The sequence below is a fragment of the Peromyscus leucopus genome, chromosome 4 (assembly GCF_004664715.2).
Source record: "Peromyscus leucopus breed LL Stock chromosome 4, UCI_PerLeu_2.1, whole genome shotgun sequence".
In the NCBI taxonomy this organism is placed as follows: domain Eukaryota; kingdom Metazoa; phylum Chordata; class Mammalia; order Rodentia; family Cricetidae; genus Peromyscus; species Peromyscus leucopus.
In genome coordinates this window covers 45,362,856-45,382,581 of record NC_051066.1, presented here as the reverse complement: position 1 = coordinate 45,382,581, position 19,726 = coordinate 45,362,856, and the positions used below count along the sequence as shown (strand labels likewise).

Below are 19,726 nucleotides of genomic sequence, written 5' to 3'. Positions count from 1 at the left end.
GCAGCTAATTAAGAGAATAAGTGTCCCCACAGAATTAAAATGGACATGCTTGTTTTTGAAGATGCAAGATATTCCTATTTGTTCAAGATGGTTCAAAAATTGGGACTAAAGGGAAACTCATTTATTTATTCATAAAGTGTTTATTTGATTTTAAATAGTTTCATTTTATTGTTCCTATATAGACGTTATTAGTAATAATGATCTATGTTTAGTTGACTTGAAGACTTTTAAAACAAATAACATACAAACTTGACTGATTTACAAACTCTTGAGAACTTGGCATAAAACGTCATATCTAGGGAACTCCTATTTTATCATGAGTAGTATGTATTTACTATGAGTAGTAAAATCTATGGGCATGTTTCATAGACTGGATGTCCCAGTAGAATCATAATGAAAATTCTTAAGATGCAGTGTCTTATGTTGTTCAAGGTGGCTCAAAACCTTGGGATTAAGGAAAACTTTCTCGTTAGTCTTCTTAAATGGTAGATAATAATTTGTATACATTTGGGAAATGTTAAGAGAACCCTGTTTAAGACTATCACAATTAGGAGCCATCCTAATTAGGAACCCCGGGAGCCACCCAAGATGGAAAACATGTGGTTCTGAGTCCAAATACATGCTTTCAGTTAAAGATAACAATTTTAAATGACTTTCCCATATTTGTAAATATCACCACAAAAATGTGATGCCAAAAGTGGCATTTGAGCTATTTATAGCAAATAGTTTCATCAACGTGGAGGGGATAAAAAGTAAAAGACATTGTAACCCTTTCAAATATTTCAAGGTACTTTTCCAGAATGACTTTTATCACAAAATTTACCTGATGCTAAAGTCTGTATATCTTCCATTCCTAATGCACTTTTTGGATCCAAGTCTTTCCCTTCAATGTCAGGCTACATGAATTGGGAACAAAATATTTAGTGGTTATTGTATACTGCATACATGGTACACTTAATAATCCTTTGTAAATAATTATGAGTAATTACCTTAAAAAGAGGATACTTCTTTGGAGATTCTAAATACCAAACAGACATAAAACATTTTTATGTAAATATGTCAAAACAAACATATATTAATATAACTGAAGCTTCATGCTACTTTTAGAAATAATTAAATAATAATTTAGACAGGGAGAATTCCAGGTTGTTAATTGTTTAGTTTTGTTTTGGTTTTGTCTTTGTTTTGCTGTGTACATAGCAACATAAAAGACATATCCCAGAGTTAAATAAGCTTTAATAAAACCTGAAGTTAAGATCTTCAATGATGGATTATGATTGCATTCAATGTAACTGATATAATAAAAGGAAATATACAAAATAGACTGCTGATGGGGAGAATTATGACATCTGAACAAACCTAAACATTGTGATGGCATCTGAACTCTGAAAGCTAATATGAGAAAGTTAGAGAATAGATACTTTGTGAAATATTTTTGAATCACTATGCCACATTCATCAATTTTTCTTGTAACTCAGTAATTATACAGTGGTGATAACTGTTCAAGAACAAATATAATTCATTCACTATCAAGAAAGTGTTTCTTAACTAACTAGCCTACATATTTTGTTACACAATATTAATTAATAAAATATGTCTACTTTTGCATGCATTCATGGAGTATTTATGACTGTATTTTCCTTCTAATTTAGATACCTTAAATTTTATTGATCCATTTGTGTGAAAAGAAATTAGATCCAAAGTAGGAAATATTCTGATCAGAATATAGTGAATGGGAAAAAATCAACTAAAATTTTAAAAAAGGCAAAAAAGTAGGAAATAATGTATAAGAGTTCAAGATTAAAATGTGGTTCCAAAGATGGACTTATTTTCACATAATTGTTAGATTTTGACAGCCTGCTGCATTTCAGAACAGTGTAATATTGATTGTGAGAAACAATTTTAGTATCCAAGAAATGAATTCTATTATGTATTTTGCATGCAATATTTCATTAGTTTGAAATATGTCATCTCTTAAAGGAAAAAGACAATTCCTTTATCAAAAGAGAAACCTCAAAAACAGTGACAGAGTCTTGTTCAAATTAACCTCATCTGAATATATAAGGTTAGACAGTCCTCTGCTCTGATGACTAGGAGGTGTGAGAAACAGAACTGAGTGGTTACTAACTCCAGGTCTAATCTCTCTTCTCTCACTGTCTGTCCTTCCCTCCCTCCCTCCCTGCCTCCCTCCCTTCCTCCCAAAGCTCATGAAGCAGCAGTAATAATATTTTTTTAGTTTAATCACATAAGCAAGTGTCCCATCAAGTGGCTTTTTACATGATGTATGATTCTTACCTTTAATGTATTCATCACCTGATTGATCATCACTTGATTGATCTGCAGCTCCATGGAAATGATCACTACACTTCTTGACAAGACATTCAAAAATACTCTGTCATGGTAAACATCAAAATTGTTAACGAGTTTCTATGAAAGTGTTTGAACTTTTATTCTAGAAGGACTTGGAAAATTAAAAAAAAAAGTCCATTGTATTAAAATAAAAACATTTTTACTCAGAACCTCATATATGCCATTAGATCAAATTTATCTTCATATGGGCAATGACTATGAAAACTGACCATGGAAGGACATATTACACCAAACAGCAAAATATTACCAGATGTGACTATTTCAACAAGGAATGAACTGAGTTTACTAGACCAAATCAAAAATTAGAGGGCACATACAAAATCACCTTTCTGAAAAGTCTCAATAGTACTAGTTAGTGCATTAGGGCATTGTTAATATTTAAAATGCTTCCAATGAGAAAACTACTTCAGAAGGGAACATTAAGAGACTTCACAGTACAGAGTACTGCCAAAAAAAAAGAAAGAAAGAAAGAAAGAAAAACAAAACAAAAAAAAAACCTAAAAAAAAAAAAAAAAAAAAAAAAAAAAAAAAACACTATACATGCCAAGAAGTACTCATTGTAACCTTTTGTACAATACAGTAAGGGCTCTGTTATTTAAAGAAAGTAAAAAAAAAAAAATCTAGCTACCAAGTGAGAGAGCCAACACATTATGGAGTATTGAGGCTTCAGTTGTGCTGAGATGACTATCTGGGAGTTCCTGTTACCCAGGACATCAATAAAACCTTTCTCACAATGGCCACATAGAATATGAGATTTCTGTATAAAGCTTGTGATCCTCATTGTCCCCAAAAGGTAATCTTCTTTGTTCTGCATTGGTTAAATAATGTAAAACCAAAACTAAATATACACACATATAACTCATGTTTTCTGTTTTGAATTTTTCCTTGCCTGTCTACATTTGACAATCCAAACATACTAATTAATTTGAGCCCTGTCATCAATTTCTTAAGCTCCATGGTGCAAAACACTAAGTTGCAAGATTCTCTCTAAATATCCTTAGGACTTTACACATTACATGTAACATTCTGTTCATATGCAACACTAGATGACCTTGGCAGTTATTCAATTTTCAGGTAAATTTAGTTTCAAGGTGTCAGGTTGTTTCCTTGGGTTCCTGTGCCCAAGATGGCTCGACTAAACTGCAACAGCTTCATTTACTAGATGCTACAAATTACCAGAGCGGGACAATGCAGCAGAAACAGCTTTAGCACATGCGTGTTTTTAAACATATATGTTTCAAGCTGGGGAAAATGTTGCTTCTGCTCATTGGAATAGTCAATAGAGTAAAGTCAGAGCAACATTCTTGTTGGAACATCATTCAAAGCATTTTTTCAAAAAAAAAAAAAAAAAAAAAAAAAAAACATTGACCAAACCTCAGAGTCCTCACTTGAATCTTCAAATTTCTGTAATGTGAACTTCTTATCTAGACAATGCAGTCACAGAAAATTTCATGAGAATATTTATCATAGTGAAGTTAAAAATATACATTTACATTCATTTCATATATATCTTTCCCTTACATTTTGATATTTCTGTATTTCAATAATATTAAAACAATATTTTACAAATATATGAAAGCATTTTCAGGAAGGCATTTTTACAGTAGGAAATGGGCAAGAGAAAAGTAGTTAAAAGAAATGATGTTTGGGGTCATGCACACCTTTAATACTGCTTGAGCATGAAATAACTTTCATGCACATCTGCAAATTTATCATTGTTGTTACTGTTATCCCTATAATTATCATAGTGAGATTGTCATTATTAGTTTGCTTACAAGGGCTCCCTTGGCTACTTTTTCCAACTGACTGCTTTCTTGTTTCTTCCTGTCATGAAAAACAAACAAACAAAAAAAAAAAACACAATGAGGAGATTCTATTGATTATTTAGGATAAAAGATAGGTTTATAGAAAATTCAACTACAGAAAGTACAAATATACTTTCTGTCCTGATAATAATGGCCATCCTAACTAATTCTAGAAAGAGGCTTCATCTAGCTTCTTGCATGTGATTTGAAACTTGAATTTGAAGCAGGTAACTGGGAATTAAGTTTGTGCACCCCAGATAAACTTAATAAACTGTGATTCTTTAGCCTCTTTGAGATCTGCTGTATATGACATTTACAATGTTTCAGGAATAATTTGTAATCCCCAACAAGCCAAATTTTTCTTTACTTCATGAAACATTTTTTCTAAACTATCTTTGTATGAATCAGCCAATAAGATACTATCCATGTAATGGTAAATTATAGATTGAGAAAACTGTTTATGAATTAGTTCTAATGGCTGTTGCATAAAATATTGATATAAGATGGGGTTGTTTAATATTCATTGTGGAAGAATCTTCCAATGGTATCTTTTAAAAGGCTGGGAATTACTATAAGACATTGTGGGATAAGGCCCTTGTACACTGGTTTAATAAAATGCTCTTGGCCAGTAGCCAGGCAAAAAGTATAGGTGAAATGAGCAGACAAGGAGAATTCTGGGAAGAGGAAGGCTGAGTTAGAAGTCACAAGCCAGACACTGAAGAAGCAAGATAACAAGGAAGAACTGAGAAAAGCTACCAAGCCATGTGGCTAAACATAGATAAGAATCATGGGTTAATTTAAGTGTAAGAACTAGTCAGTAATAAGCCTAAGCAAATGGCCAACCAGTTATAATTAATATAAGCCTCTGTGTGTTTAATAGGGTCCTAGCGGCTGTGGAACCAGGCTGGACACAGGAAAACTTCCAACTACAATAAGAAGGCACTGTGAAAGGAAATTTTCCTCTATCCTATTCTTGTAAAGGTATAGTAAAAAAAAAAAAAGTAGGCTTTTAAATCAATCACTATAATAGACCATCCCTTAGGTAATAAAGAAGGTGAGGGAATTCCAGGCTGTAGAGGGTCCATTGGCTGAATCACCTTGATTATGGCTCTTAAATCTATTAATATTCTCCATTTTCCAGAATTCTTTTTAATGACAAATATAGAAGAATTTCAAGGACTGTCTTATTCTTCAATATGTTGAGCATCTGTTTTTGTACCAGCTATTCTAGTGCCTGTAACTTTTCTGATGTCAAAGTTCCACCCACACAGGTTTGTCGGTTAACCACATTAAAGGTCAGGCTGTTGGTACCTTTGAAAAAACGATCAGCAACTGTTTTGCCCTGCTTATGTACAACTTGAATGGTCTGTAACCATCCTTGATAATACCTTTTAATATTTCTCTCAGAAGCATTCCTTATTTTATAGCTTTTTCTGATGTTGGTGGAATGTTAATCTGTGTTTTCCACTGCTGCAACAAATCAATCCTCATAAATTCATTGCTATGTTAGCCACATATGGTTTTAATTTCCCTACTTGTCCTTCTGGCCCTATGTTCTTGACCCATCTTGCACTTTGTTTTACCTGAGATAAAGTTCCAATCCCTAGAAGCTGGACATTTACCTCCTGAAGAGGCCAACCCAGACGACAAGATTTTGGTGTCTGTGCCTGTGTCTACCAAACCCTCAATGTCCTTGCTGTTTATTCATATTCTTAGCTTTGGTCTTTGATTATTTATAGAAGTTTGACAAAATACTTGCTTTATGATTTCTCCTGAAAATCCTGTTTTTATCTACTGACCCTGTTCTGTCATCCAGAGCAGTATGTTTTTTAACAGCCAGCAGTAAATCTTTTAATTGCTCTGAGAAAGGGTTTCCCCAGTGCTGACAGAGAATGATTGAACCAAATTTGATATCAGGGCCTGCTGGAGTTGCATTTCCCAATGACAAAGGGTTACCTTGCTTGTCCCTTGTTGGTCTGCATTCTTTATCCCAGTGGTGTCCTTTGGCACACCTTCTGCAAAGCAGAACTGTAACACTTTGGCTGGGGAAACTTTCCCTTGCCGGCACAGAATTGTTACATTATGGGGAAACTGAGACCAGTTATAACATTTCTCTGGAGCAGAGGTATAACAATCTCATTGGGGAAATCCTCCCCTGTGGGAGCAGAGTTGTTACACTTGCATTAGGGAAACCTTTCCTGGAACAAGGACTTAACACTTTGCTGGGGAAACCATCCCCCACTGGAACAGAGCTGTAACACTTCTGTTAGGATACCTTTTCCTTGTGAGCTGTGGGTAATCCTTGGCCTCTGACTACCAGGATACCTTTCCCTTCAGAGCTGTAAGACTTGTAGGTATTCCTTGGCTTCCAACTGCCAGAATACATTTCCCTTAAGGGCTGTGACACTTACAGGTATCTCCAGAACCCTCTCTACTTCCACACTGCCCCAACTAAAAAGCCCAATCTATGCTCCTCCTCGCTACTTCCTGTCAACTAGTTGCTAACTCAGCCTCTCTGAACCCACATTAATTTTATTTAATTAACACAATTGCAACACATCTTTACATAGTTCAACAAATGCAGCATAAACAAATGTAACATATCTTTGCCTAGTCAAACAAATATTCCACAACACAATCCTATGAGATGCTCATATAGATTAAAATTTTGTCATTCTGGACATAGTTGTGGGTCATAGATATTGCAGCTGGATGGGACTATTAATTGCTTCACTTCCTTGCTATCTTCCATAGTATTTTCAGGAACTATGAAGGCTAGACTTCAATAAATGGAACTCACATTTTGGTGATAATGAGTGGCTACCTAATGGGTCTTAAAGCTTGCCCAACAGATGGGTAATCATGCATGATACTAGCAACCTAGCCAATATACAGGTCCGGAATCTAAAAAAAAAAAAAAAAAAAAAAGGATCTGCCACCACCACTTAGCTAAACCAGCCTAACTGCTAATGACATTCTAAATCTTATTCTAAAACCTACAGATAAAGTGTGTCCTCACCAAGAATCCTTTCCTCACAGCAAATGAAACCATCAATAAAACCACAATGGGATACAATGCAGAGATTAATAGATCAATTGTGGGGAGCCCACACCAAAGGGATAATCTATGCTACAGTTTCTGAATTTATGGCTCAAGGACCATTGAGGAACAGGGTCCAGTGAGATTGTAAGAGGCAGAATATTAGGAACACTTCTGTAAAAACGGTCTTCTAGAAACAGCTGCATAAACTAGATTAGAACATTGGCAATACTAATTGCCTAATACATGCTTACCTGGAATAGGAATATCTCAGTGTCCCACACTTACACAATGAACTACAGACAATTAATGACTGCTGGGAAAATTCTCTCTTAGGGATGGGCTGTCTTACTGGTTAGTAAATATAAAGTAGTCAGTTCTGAAACTACATACTTTCAAACAACAAAAAGACTCAACAGGTTGTAGTTATCTATCTGTGTGTGTGTGTGTGTGTGTGTGTGTGTGTGTTGTAGGGAGGAGATCTGGGAGGATCTGGAGAAAGTAAGGGGAAAGTAAAATAATTCTATTTTAATTAAAAATTTCTACAAATTTAAAAAAATAAAGTATTCAACTTTTATATTGAAGCAGAGTTGGTGACATTTGATAACAAATAAGAGATTAAAGGTTTAATTAGTTAGTTCTATGACTGAAATGAGTTTAGAGCGGCTACAGCATTCAAAGCTTTTTGTAAAAAAAATATTAGACAAACCTCAGTGACTTCATTTGAATCTTCATTTTTCTGTGTTCTGGGCTCCTCATCTATACAATGTAATTACAAAAACTTTAATGAGAACATTTGTTACAGTGACATTAAGGAATATATATATATATATATATATATATATATATATATATATATAATTGTACACATAATCTTGTCTCCATGTTTTGTACATTTTGACAAAATAGGACACCAAGAAAAAATTTAGAAAATTCATGCATTTTCAGGATGGCATTTTTACATTAGAAAGTGTGCAAGAAAAAACATTTAAAAGAAGCAGTCCTTGTTTGGTATATGCGTACCTGCACTTTGTCTTATGTAGAAGGCTTGAATGAGAACGCACCCCACTCCTATCTGACTTCAGTGGGATTGACCCAGATTTTTCTTCATTTGTGGTGACGGTGGCTCTGTGTTTCTCATATGTAGCTTTTATTATACTTAGGTATGTCCCCTCTAGTCCTACTCTTTCTAGAACTTTTATCATGAAGGCATGTTGGATTTTATGAAAGGCTTGTTCTGAATCCATTGTAATGACCAAATGACTTTTGTCATAGAGTCCATTTATGTGGTGTTCAACATTTATTGGCTTGTATATGTTGAAACATCCATGTCTTTCTTGAATAAAACCAACATGGTCTAAAATTTTGGATGTCTGTCTGTATTCTGTTTGCAAGTATTTTGTGGAAGATTTCAATTTTTGAACCTATGTTCATCAGAGATATTTTCTTTTGTTGTTGTGTATTATGAGGTTTGGGAATTATAGAGATACTGGCTTCATAAAAGGGGTTAGGGAGTGTTCCTTCTATTTCCTGTTATTGTTGTTGTATAGTTTAAGAAAGATTATAAATCTTCTTTCAAGTTCTGGCATAATTCTATTGTGAATCCATTTAAAATTTTTTTCTAAGCTATAAGGTTTTTTATTATTGTTTGAATCTCCTCATTTGTGAGGATCTGTTTAGGTTGTTGACTTCTTGGTTTAATTTTAGTGATTTGGCTAAATCTAGAAATCAGTTTTAATAGAGTGTTGTTTTTTTTAATATCCCCTTATAAACATTCTGAATCACTTTAGAATATACTTTAAATGTTTCCTGTTCATTGCTGATTTTGTTAATTTGGCTTCTCACTACATGCAAGGGTACAGTGAAACCACTAAAGTAGGCCACTTTAGGTAGAAAGAAAAGTTTATTGAGGATCAAACTGCCAAGGCTACCCCTCGGGGGACAGAGGAAAGCAAAATGGTAAGAAAGTAAGCAGATTTTATTTGACAGTCAGGGGTGTGTGTGTTGGGGGCGGGGTGTCTTTGAGCAGATACAGGCTGTTTGGATTGACCAAGGACTGTATATTCCTGCTGGATGTCTTAGTTAGGGTTACTACTGCTGTGCTGAAACACTGTGGCCAAAGAAACTTGGGGAGGAAAGGGTTTATTCGGCTTACACTTCCACAGCACTGTTCATCACTGAAGGAAGTCAGGACAGGAACTCAAACAAGGTAAGTACCTGTGACACAGGTAAGCAAGAAGTGACACAGAAGGGATGGGTGGTGATGCTTACTGGCTTGCTTCCATGTCTTTACTCTGACTGCGGTCCTACAGAACCCAGGACCACCAGCCCCCCGGAGAGCAGCACCCATACTGGGCTGAGTCCTCCCACATCAATCACTAGTTAAGAAAATGCCCTGCAATTGGATCGATCTTATGGAAGTGTTTTTCTCAATTGAGGTTCCTTCCTTTCAGATGACTCTAGCTTGTGTCCAGTTGGCACAAAATTAGCTAGGACAGGAAAGGTAGTTGACAGGAAGGCTCCGGATAAACAGAAACCTGTTGATTGTTGAGGAATGCTGAATGTATGCGGCTGTTTATCCAGCAGCAATCCTTCTGGTTACTTGGTCAGAGTCCTGTTTAGCACATTGTCAGCAGCACTGCCATTTGTGGGGGGAACCTACTTTGGACCTCACACTCACTTTTTCCTTTTGGATAATTGGGCCAGGGTCTGTTGATCTTATTCATCTTCTCAAAGAACCAGTAGTCACAGTCACTTTTTTTCCTATTATTTTCTTTCTTTCTATTTCATTAATTTCTGTTCTGGTTTTTATTATTTCTTGACATTAACTGAGTAAGGATTTGATTTGTTCTTGTTTTTATAAATTTTGAGTTGCATCATTAAGTCATTTATTTATATTCTTTCTGAGTCATAAATTCTCTTCATGGGATTTCTTTTAGTGTGTTTTGGAGTTTTTCTTGTGTTGTGTTTTCATTTTCATTTAGTTCCAAGAATTTTTTTCTTTGATTTCTTCTTTGACTCATTCACCATTCAGTAATGAGTTGTTTAATCGCAATGAGTATATATATATATATATATTAGAGATTTGTTTGTTGTCAATTTTAAGTTTTATTGCATTATGGTCAAATATGATACACAACATAGTTGTTTCAATTTTTAGAAACTTGTTAAGATTCTCTTTTGCTTTTTGTCTCAGGATGCGTTCTATTTACATTATGAAAAGTTTTTCTGCCTTCTTCAACCATGGCAGATAGTTTTGCTGAATACCTTAGTCTAAGTTGGCAGTCAAGGTCTTTTAAGGTTAGGAATGTATTGTTCCAGGCTTTTACATCTCTCATAGTTTTCACTGACCAATCACTACTATTGTTCTGGTGGGCTTCTCTTTATTTGTGACTTGAGATTTTTCTCTCTTCTGTCTCTCAATGCTCTTTTCATTTTGCATACTTGGAGTTTTACCTATGGTATGTCCTGAGGAGTTTCTTTTCTGGTCTATCTGGTGTTCTATATACTTGTATCTGTTTGGGTGTATCCTTAGTTGGTGGACATTTTCTTCAATGATCTTGTTGAAGATCTATCTGGTCTATGCCATTGACCTGGGATTTTTCTCCTTCATTTACTCCTATAATTCAAGGGTTTGGTCTTTTTATGGTGAACCATGTTTTCTTCATTTCCTGAATGTTCCTTTCTGGCAGTTTTTTGTTTTGTTTTGTTTTTTGTTTGTTTGTTTTTTGGTGGGGAATTGTTTGTTTGTTTGTAATTTTTCACATCCTGTGATTATTTTGTCTAGATTATACACTTCATTTTTTGAACCCTGATATTCTCTGTTCTGCTTGATTCATTTGACTTGTAAGGCTTCTCCTTAAGTTTTCTAGCTAGACTGTTGGAGTTTTCAATTTCATCTTCAGTTTACCTCAAGTTTTCTTTAGTGTTTTTATTTATTGAATTCTAATTTGAAATCCTGGATTATCCTGGGCATCACTCAGGCATTGATTCTTTTTTAGTTCACTGAGTTGTTTCTTTGTGTCTTCTTTAAACTCCTTGAATTCTTTGATAAAGTTTATGATTATTATTTTAAATTCTGTGTTCTGGGATCATATATGTGAACATTTCTATAAGACTGGTAGATTTGGAGTGAGGAGAGATACTGTCTTCATATTTTATATTGTTTGTATTTTTCATATGAGCTCTGGGCGTGCAGACTTCTTTTGTGAGTTTTGTTTATAATATTGACACAGCAGGGGAACACAGGCCTTTAAGGCTGAAAGTTCAATATAGCTTAAGGGGAATGAAGTCAGATGGAGAAATGGGGCTGAGCTGTCATTCAAGATGTGCATCCTGGTCCAAGCCTGGAGTTTGGGCTTAGATCTGGAGGTTGAGTAATGTGCATGGAGGGAAGTATGAGGTAAACTCATCCTGCTAGACCATGGCAAAGAAGTGCAGGACCTGACTGGGCAGAGAAGTTGTATGTGGTTGTCACTTGAGGAGCCCACAGGTTGGGAGTAGGTATAATGGGTGGGTCTTGGCTAGGGCCTGGAGGGTAGCAGCAGTGGAAGCAGGATTAGCCAGACCAGGCCGGAGCACTAGATGTGGGAATCTGGCTGGATCCGGGAGCTTGGAAAGGTTGCATAGAGGGTCAGGTGAATCCTAGAGTTAGATGCTGAGAAAGAATATGTGAGATCTGGCTGGGCAGAGGGATTAGAATATCTGTACTTATTTTGTTACAATATTGGTACTTGAGCATAAAAAATTTTCAGTATATTTGCAAATTTATCATTTTTAGCATTTTTGTTACCTCCGTTATTTAACTGAAATTTTATTACTTGTTTGCTGACAAGAAGGACTCCCTTGTTTACCTTTTCCTAAGGGTTGCTCTGTTGTTACTCCCTGTCATGAAAAACAAAGAAAACAAAATCTTTAGAAATTCTGCTTCTTCATTCTATTACTCTCTCAATGTATCAGTCATTAAAACAAAAATATTTAGTCTGTCAAGTTATAGACACAACCCCTGAGAAGCTGAGGATAAAAGAGATTAACTTCTGTATTGAAAGAGTCAGTAACATTTGATAACAAATAAGAAAATAAGTTTAATTCATAAGATGTGTTACTGAAATGAATTTACTACAGATACACCATTCAAAGCACTTTTTTTTTTTTTTTTCAAAACAAAAAACAGCATTGGACAAACCTTAGAGTCCTCAGTTGGGTCTTCAACTTCTTTCTGGAATATGGATGTCTTATCTATACAATGCAGTTACAGAAACATTAAAGAGAACATTTGTAACAGGGAAGTTAAATATGCATACTTAAAAAATAATGTGTGTTGTGTGTATATTACATATATCTTATCACTACATGTTGACATTTGTACATTTTGATGAAACAATGAGACAAATTTTCGGTTGTTTGAAGCATTTGCCGGAAGACACTGTTATAGTAGAAACTGAGCAAGAAAAGCTATTTAAAAGCAATGTTTATTTGAGAATATGCACACTTGTACTTTTTTATTATATTATTACTTGCACATGAAACACTTTTCATGCATATTTACAAATTTATTATCAAAGTTGTTATTCCTCTCATTAGCATAACTGAGATTGTCATTACTCATTTGCTTACTGGAAGGACTAGTCCCTTGGTTACTTTTCCCTGCTGTCTGCTTTGTTTCTTCTTCCTGTCATGAAACACAAAGAAAACACAACCTCAGAAATGTATTTCTTCATTCATTCTATCCATCACTCTCTCACTGTATCAGTCACTGAGACAAACATATTTACAGTCTGTCAAGTTAAAGACACAACCCATGAAAAACAGATAAGAGAGATTAACTTCTTTTTTCAAGGAGAGTGGTGATACATGATAACAAATGAGAAAAGTTTATTTCATTATTTCTAACACTGAGGAGAATATACTTTGATTATATAAGAAAGAATCCATTTTCTTATGGACCGCAAGAATATATTATAGAGATTCTGCTGTATATTAAAGCTATACCTAGAAATTTCAAGGCATTAGAAGAAGCCATTTATCATGGAATATTTGGTGTTGCTGAGTTTTTAATATTTTAGCTGTCTTCTGCTATGAAATTCTTGTGGGCCCATATACTACTAGGCCATTGGCAAACAGTGTAAGCTTCTCAGATGCTGATCCACTAGGTAACCAACACTCCCTACAGGGCCTAGGAGACAGGTGGGTGGCAGATGCATAGCTTTGTTTCTTGTGCAAATGAAGCTCAGACCATCCCTTGCCTTCAGGCCTAGTAGCACTGTAGAGCTACTGACTCAGGACAATAGGGCTTTTTGCATAACCAGGTGCAGTAAACACTGGGGCAGATTTCCTGGCCAGAGCAGAGTTGTATGGCAGGGAGAGAAAGAACAGGCAGAGCCCCGGGGCTGGAGGAGAAGAAAACAAGGCGAGTTTCTATAGATGGTAGGCAGAGCTGCATGGCCAGAGAGAAGAGAGAAAGACAGAGTTTCTTAGAGCCAGGGATAAGTAGCTAGGAAGGAAAGATGAAGGACAAAGGAACAGAGGATGAAGATGAGGTCAAAAGCATAGGAGCTTAATCAGAACTATGAGAAGACAGGAAAAGTAGATACAGAGAGGAGCTGAATGTGAGGACAGAGCTGAAGCTGTGTAGATAGGAGTTTGTTATAGAGAAATAAAGTAACAGACAAAAGAGCATGGTGTACGTAGATTCTTTTCCCTCAGATAACTCCTGCCGGACATAGTGTCTTCCCCAGGACACTTGGAGGAATCTACTCAGGGCAGGGACTTGGGAAAATTTCATTACCGTTCTTCATCGTAATTTGAAAGAAAGAGAAAGCAGAGAGGGCCAGAACAAAGGGCCTTGTAGACAAGGCATCATGAGCAAAAGTGGAATACAGTTACTGGTAATGAGATCAATTGGTCAAATAGGAAAACCAAGGCCAAATCACAAGAGGAATACCTCATTCTAGACAGGAGGTGAGAATTCATCTTCATAGCACAAGCAACCCACACAATAAGAACTGAGTTATTTCAGAAAAACAGTTGTATGTAAGTCTTACTGGCAACTGTGTAAGGGTAGAAGACTATAACGCAGAGAGAAAGGATAAGAAAAAACATTTCAAAATAGTTGATAGTTGATGACAGGGCAGCAAGACAGCTCAAGAGATAATAGTGCCTAATGCACAAGGCTGACAATCTGAGTGCAGTTCGCAGAATGGAGAGAAAAGACTCAAAAGTCTTCTGACATCCACAGGCATGCAATGGCAGGTGTATGTTCACATACACTGAAATTCAAATTCATGCAAAATTAATGCACACACATAATGAAGATTATTACTTTTTTTTTTCCTTTTTTTGTGATATGTATTTTTTATTTTACAATACCATTCAGTTTTACATATCAGCCATGGGTTCCCCTATTCTCCCCCCTCCCACGCCCTCCCCTTACCCCCAGCCCACCCTCCATTCCCACCTCCTCCAGGACAAGTCCTCCCCCGAGGACTGTGATCAACTTGGTAGACTCAGTCCAGGGAGGTCCAGTCCCTTCCTCCCAGACTAAGCCAAGTGTCCCTGCATAAGTTCCTGGTTTCAAACAGCCAATTCATGCATTGAGCACAGGACTTGGTCCCACTGCCTAGATGCCTCCCAAACTGATCAAGCCAATCAACTGTCTCACCTATTCAGAGGGCCTGATCCAGCTGGGAGCCCCTCAGCCTTTGGTTCATATTTCATGTGTTTCTATTCATTTGGCTATTTTTTTTCAATAATTGAGTAAAACTGAAATTTATTATATGCCACAGTCGTCCTAGGGACCTCCATGCTATATATATATATATATATATATAGCCTTTATGGTTCTATGGGTTGTGGTCTGATTGTTCATTTTATATCTAGAATCCACCAATGAGTGAGTACATACCATAACTGTCTTTCTGGGTTTGGGTTACCTCACTCAGGATGATTTTTTCTAGTTCCATCCATTTGCCTGCAAATTTCATGCTTTCATTGTTTTTCTCTGCTGAGTAGTACTCCATTGTGTATATGTACCACATTTTTTTCATCCATTCTTCCGTTGATGGGCATCTAGGCTGTTTCCAGGTTCTGGCTATTACAAATAGTGCTGCTATGAACATAGCTGAGCATGTATCTTTATGGTATGTATCAGCATTCTTTGGGTATATGCCCAAGAGTGGTATGGCTGGGTCTTGAGGTAGTTCGATTCCTAATTTTCTGAGAAACCGCCATACTGATTTCCACAGTGGTTGTACAAGTTTACATTCCCACCAACAGTGGAGGAGTGTTCCCTTTGCTCCACATCCTCTCCAACATTGGTTGTCATTGGTGTTTTTGATCTTAGCCATTCTAACAGGTGTAAGGTGGTATCTCAGAGTCGTTTTGATTTGCATTTCTCTGATGATTAAGGATGTTGAGCATTTCTTTAAATGTCTTTCAGCCATTTGTAGTTCTTGTTTTGTGAATTCTCTGTTTAGCTCTTTAGCCCATTTTTTAATTGGACTGTTCAGTGCTTTGATGTCTAGTTTCTTGAGTTCTTTATATATTGTGGAGATCAATCCTCTGTCAGATGTGGGATTGGTGAAGATCTTTTCCCAATCTGTTGGCTGTCTTTTTGTCTTATTGACTGTGTCTTTTGCCCTGCAAAAGCTTCTCAGTTTTGAGAGGTCCCATTTATTAATGGTTGTGCTCAGGGTCTGTGCTGTCGGTGTTTTATTTAGGAAATGGTCTCCGGTGCCAATGCGTTCAAGAGTGCTTCCTATATTCTTTTCTATTAAGTTTAGTGTAACTGGATTTATGTTTAGGTCTTTGATCCACTTGGACTTGAGTTTTGTGCATGGTGACAGATATGGATCTATTTGTAATCTTTTACATATTGACATCCAGTTATGCCAGCACCATTTGTTGAAGATACTTTCTTTGTTCCATTGTATAGTTTTGGCTCCTTTGTCAAAAACCAGGTGTTCGCCGGGCGGTGGTGGCGCACGCCTTTAGTCCCAGCACTCGGGAGGCAGAGGCAGGCGGATCTCTGTGAGTTCGAGGCCAGCCTGGGCTACCAAGTGAGCTCCAGGAAAGGCGCAAAACTACGCAGAGAAACCCTGTCTCGAAAAACCAAAAAAAAAAAAAAAAAAAAAAAAACCAGGTGTTCATATGTGCATGGATTAATGTCAGGGTCTTCAATTCGATTCCATTGGTCTGTATGTCTGTTTTTATACCAGTACCAAGCTGTTTTTATTACTATAGCTCTATAGTAGAGTTTGAGGTCCGGGATGGTGATGCCTCCAAGGGTTGCTTTATCATATAGGATTCTTTTAGCTATCCTGGGTCTTTTGTTTTTCCATATAAAGTTGAGTATTTTTCTTTCCAAGTCTGTGAAGAATTGTGTTGGGATTTTGATGGGGATTGCATTGAATCTGTAGATTGCTTTTGGTAAGATTGCCATTTTTACTATGTTAATCCTACCTACCCATGAGCATGGGAGATCCTTCCATTTTCTGATATCTTCTTCAATTTCTTTCTTTAGAGATTTAAAGTTCTTATCAAAAAGGTCTTTCACTTGTTTAGTTAGTGTTATCCCTAGGTATTTTATATTATTTGTGGCTATTGTAAAGGGTGATGTTTCTCTGACTTCTTTCTCAGCCCTTTTATCATTTGTGTATAGGAGGGCTACTGATTTTTTTGAGTTGATCTTGTATCCTGCCACTTTACTGAAGGAGTTTATCAGCTGTAGAAGTTCCCTGGTAGAGTTTTTGGGGTCACTTATGTATACTATCATATCATCTGCAAATAGTGAAAGTTTGACTTCTTCCTTGCCAATTTGTGTCCCTTTGATCTCCTTTTCTTGTCTTATTGCTCTAGCTAGAACTTCTAGTACTATATTGAATAAATATGGGGAGAGTGGACAGCCTTGTCTTGTTCCTGAATTTAGTGGTATCGCTTTGAGTTTCTCTCCATTTAATTTGATGTTTGCTGTTGGCTTGCTATAAATTGCTTTTATTATGTTTAGAAATGTTCCTTGTATTCCTATTCTTTCTAAGACCTTTATCATGAAGGGGTGTTGGATTTTGTCAAAGGCTTTTTCAGCATCTAGGGAGATGATCATGTGGTTTTTTTCTTTCAGTTTGTTTATATGGTGTATTACATTGACTGATTTCCGTATGTTGAACCATCCTTGCATCCCTGGGATGAATCCTACTTGGTCGTGATGGATGATTGTTTTGATGTATTCTTGGATTCGGTTTGCCAATATTTTGTTGAGTATTTTTGCATCAATGTTCATGAGGGAGATTGGTCTGTAGTTCTCTTTCTTTGTTGCATCTTTGTGTGGTTTGGGTATCAGGGTAATTGTAGCCTCATAAAAAGAGTTTGGTAGTGTTCCTTCTGTTTCTATTGTGTGGAACACTTTGAAGAGGATTGGTATTAGTTCTACTTTGAAAGTCTGGTAGAATTCTGCACTGAAACCATCTGGTCCTGGGCTTTTTTTTAGTTTGGAGACTTTTGATGACTGTTTCTATTTCTTTAGGGGTTATTGGTCTATTTAAATGGTTTATCTGGTCTTGATTTAATTTTGGTATTTGGTATTTATCCAGAAAATTGTCCATTTCTTCCTGGTTTTCCATTTTTGTGGAGTACAGGTTTTTGAAGTATGATCTGATGATTCTCTGGATTTCCTCATTGTCTGTTGTTATGTCTCCCTTTTCATTTCTGATTTTGTGAATTTGGGTGCTCTCTCTTTGCCTTTTGGTTAATTTGGCTAGTGGTTTGTCTATCTTGTTGATTTTTTCAAAGAACCAACTCTTTGTTTCATTGATTTTTTGTATTGTTCTCTTGTTTTCTATTTCGTTGATTTCAGCCCTCAATTTGATTATTTCCTGGCGTCTATTTCTCCTGGGTGAGTTTGTTTCTTTTTGTTCTAGAGCTTTCAGTTGTGCTGTTAATTCATTGGTATGGGATTGTTCCATCTTCTTTATGTGTGCATTTAGAGCTATGAATTTTCCTCTTAGCACTGCTTTCATAGTGTCCCATAAGTTTGGGTATGTTGTACTTTCATTTTCATTGAATTCTAGGAACTCTTTAATTTCTGTCTTTATTTCTTCCTTGACCCATTGATGTTTCAGGTGGGCATTATTCAGCTTCCATGAGTTTGTGGGTTTTCTATAATTTTTGTTGTTATTGAGTTCTAACTTTAAGGCATGGTGGTCTGATAAGATACAGGAGGTTATTCCAATTTTTTTGTATCTGTTGAGATTTGTTTTGTGTCCAAGCATGTGGTCAATTTTTGAGAAGGTTCCATGGGGTGCTGAGAAGAAGGTATATTCTTTTGTGTTAGGATGGAATATTCTGTAGATATCTATTAGGTCCATTTGAGTCATAACATCTGTTAGGTCCTTTATTTCTTTGTTAAGTTTCAGTCTGGTAGATCTATCTTTTGGTGAGAGTGGTGTGTTAAAATCTCCCACTACTAATGTGTGGGGTTTGATGTGCGTTTTAAACTTTAGTAGTGTTTCTTTTATGAATGTGGGTGCTTTTGTATTTGGAGCATAAATGTTTAGAATCGAGACTTCATCTTGGTGGATTTTTCCCGTGATGAATATGTAATGTCCATCCTGGTCTCTTTTGATTGATTTTAGTTTGAAGTCTATTTTATTAGATATTAGGATAGCTACACCAGCTTGTTTCTTAGGTCCATTTGCTTGGAAAGCCTTTTCCCAGCCCTTTACTCGGAGGTAGTGTCTGTCTTTGAAGTTAAGGTGTGTTTCTTGTATGCAGCATATGGATGGGTCCTGTTTTCTTATCCATTCTGTTAGCCTGTGTCTTTTTATAGGTGAGTTGAGACCATTGATATTGATGGATATTAATGACCAGTGATTGTTAATTCCTGTTATTTTTTTGGTTGTGTTGTGTTGTCCTTCTGTGGTGTATGTTGGTGTAGGATTATCTATTGCTTGATTTTTCATGGATGTGTTTAGCTTCTTTGGGTTGAATTTTCCCTTCTAGTGCTTTCTGTAGGGCTGGGTTTGTGGACAGGTATTGATTAAATCTGGTTTTATCCTGGAATATTTTGTTTACTCCGCCTATGGTGATTGAGAGTTTTGCTGGTTATAATAGTCTGGGTTGGCATCCGTGGTCTCTTAGTGTCTGCATGAGGTTTGTCCATGATCTTCTAGCTTTCATAGTCTCTATTGAGTAGTCTGGTGTTATTCTGATGGGTTTGCCTTTATATGTTACTTGGTCCTTTTCCTTTGCAGCTCTTAATATTTTTTCTTTATTCTGTATGTTTAGTGTTTTGATTATTATGTGGCGAGGGGACTTTTTTTTTGGATCCAGCCTATTCGGTGTTCTGTAAGCTTCTTGTATCTTCATAGGTATTTCTTTCTTTAGGTTAGGAAAGTTTTCTTCTATGATTTTGTTGAATATATTTTCTGTGCCTTTGAGTTGGTATTCTTCTCCTTCTTCTATCCCTATTATTCTTAGGTTTGGTCTTTTCATGGTGTCCCAAATTTCCTGGACGTTT

The 19,726-nt window shown here is 36.2% G+C and overlaps 2 protein-coding genes across 2 annotated transcripts in view; both read right to left on the bottom strand.

The window, feature by feature from the left end:
* Window positions 1–3,788, bottom strand: part of LOC114701823 — a 51,111-nt gene extending 47,323 nt beyond the window's left edge. Inside the window, exons 1-4 of the mRNA XM_028882025.2 lie at window positions 3,745–3,788; window positions 2,296–2,392; window positions 990–1,018; window positions 824–896 (exon numbers count right to left, since the gene is read on the bottom strand). Coding sequence (XP_028737858.2) covers window positions 824–851 — 28 coding nt within the window. The 5' untranslated portion in view covers window positions 852–896; window positions 990–1,018; window positions 2,296–2,392; window positions 3,745–3,788. The remainder of the gene's footprint in view (window positions 1–823; window positions 897–989; window positions 1,019–2,295; window positions 2,393–3,744) is intronic.
* Window positions 3,789–3,999: 211 nt separating this feature from the next.
* Window positions 4,000–19,726, bottom strand: part of LOC114701824 — a 30,468-nt gene continuing 14,741 nt past the window's right edge. The window contains exons 7-11 of the mRNA XM_028882026.2: window positions 12,832–12,886; window positions 12,401–12,453; window positions 12,069–12,099; window positions 7,925–7,974; window positions 4,000–4,194 (exon numbers count right to left, since the gene is read on the bottom strand). Coding sequence (XP_028737859.2) covers window positions 4,000–4,194; window positions 7,925–7,974; window positions 12,069–12,099; window positions 12,401–12,453; window positions 12,832–12,886 — 384 coding nt within the window. The remainder of the gene's footprint in view (window positions 4,195–7,924; window positions 7,975–12,068; window positions 12,100–12,400; window positions 12,454–12,831; window positions 12,887–19,726) is intronic.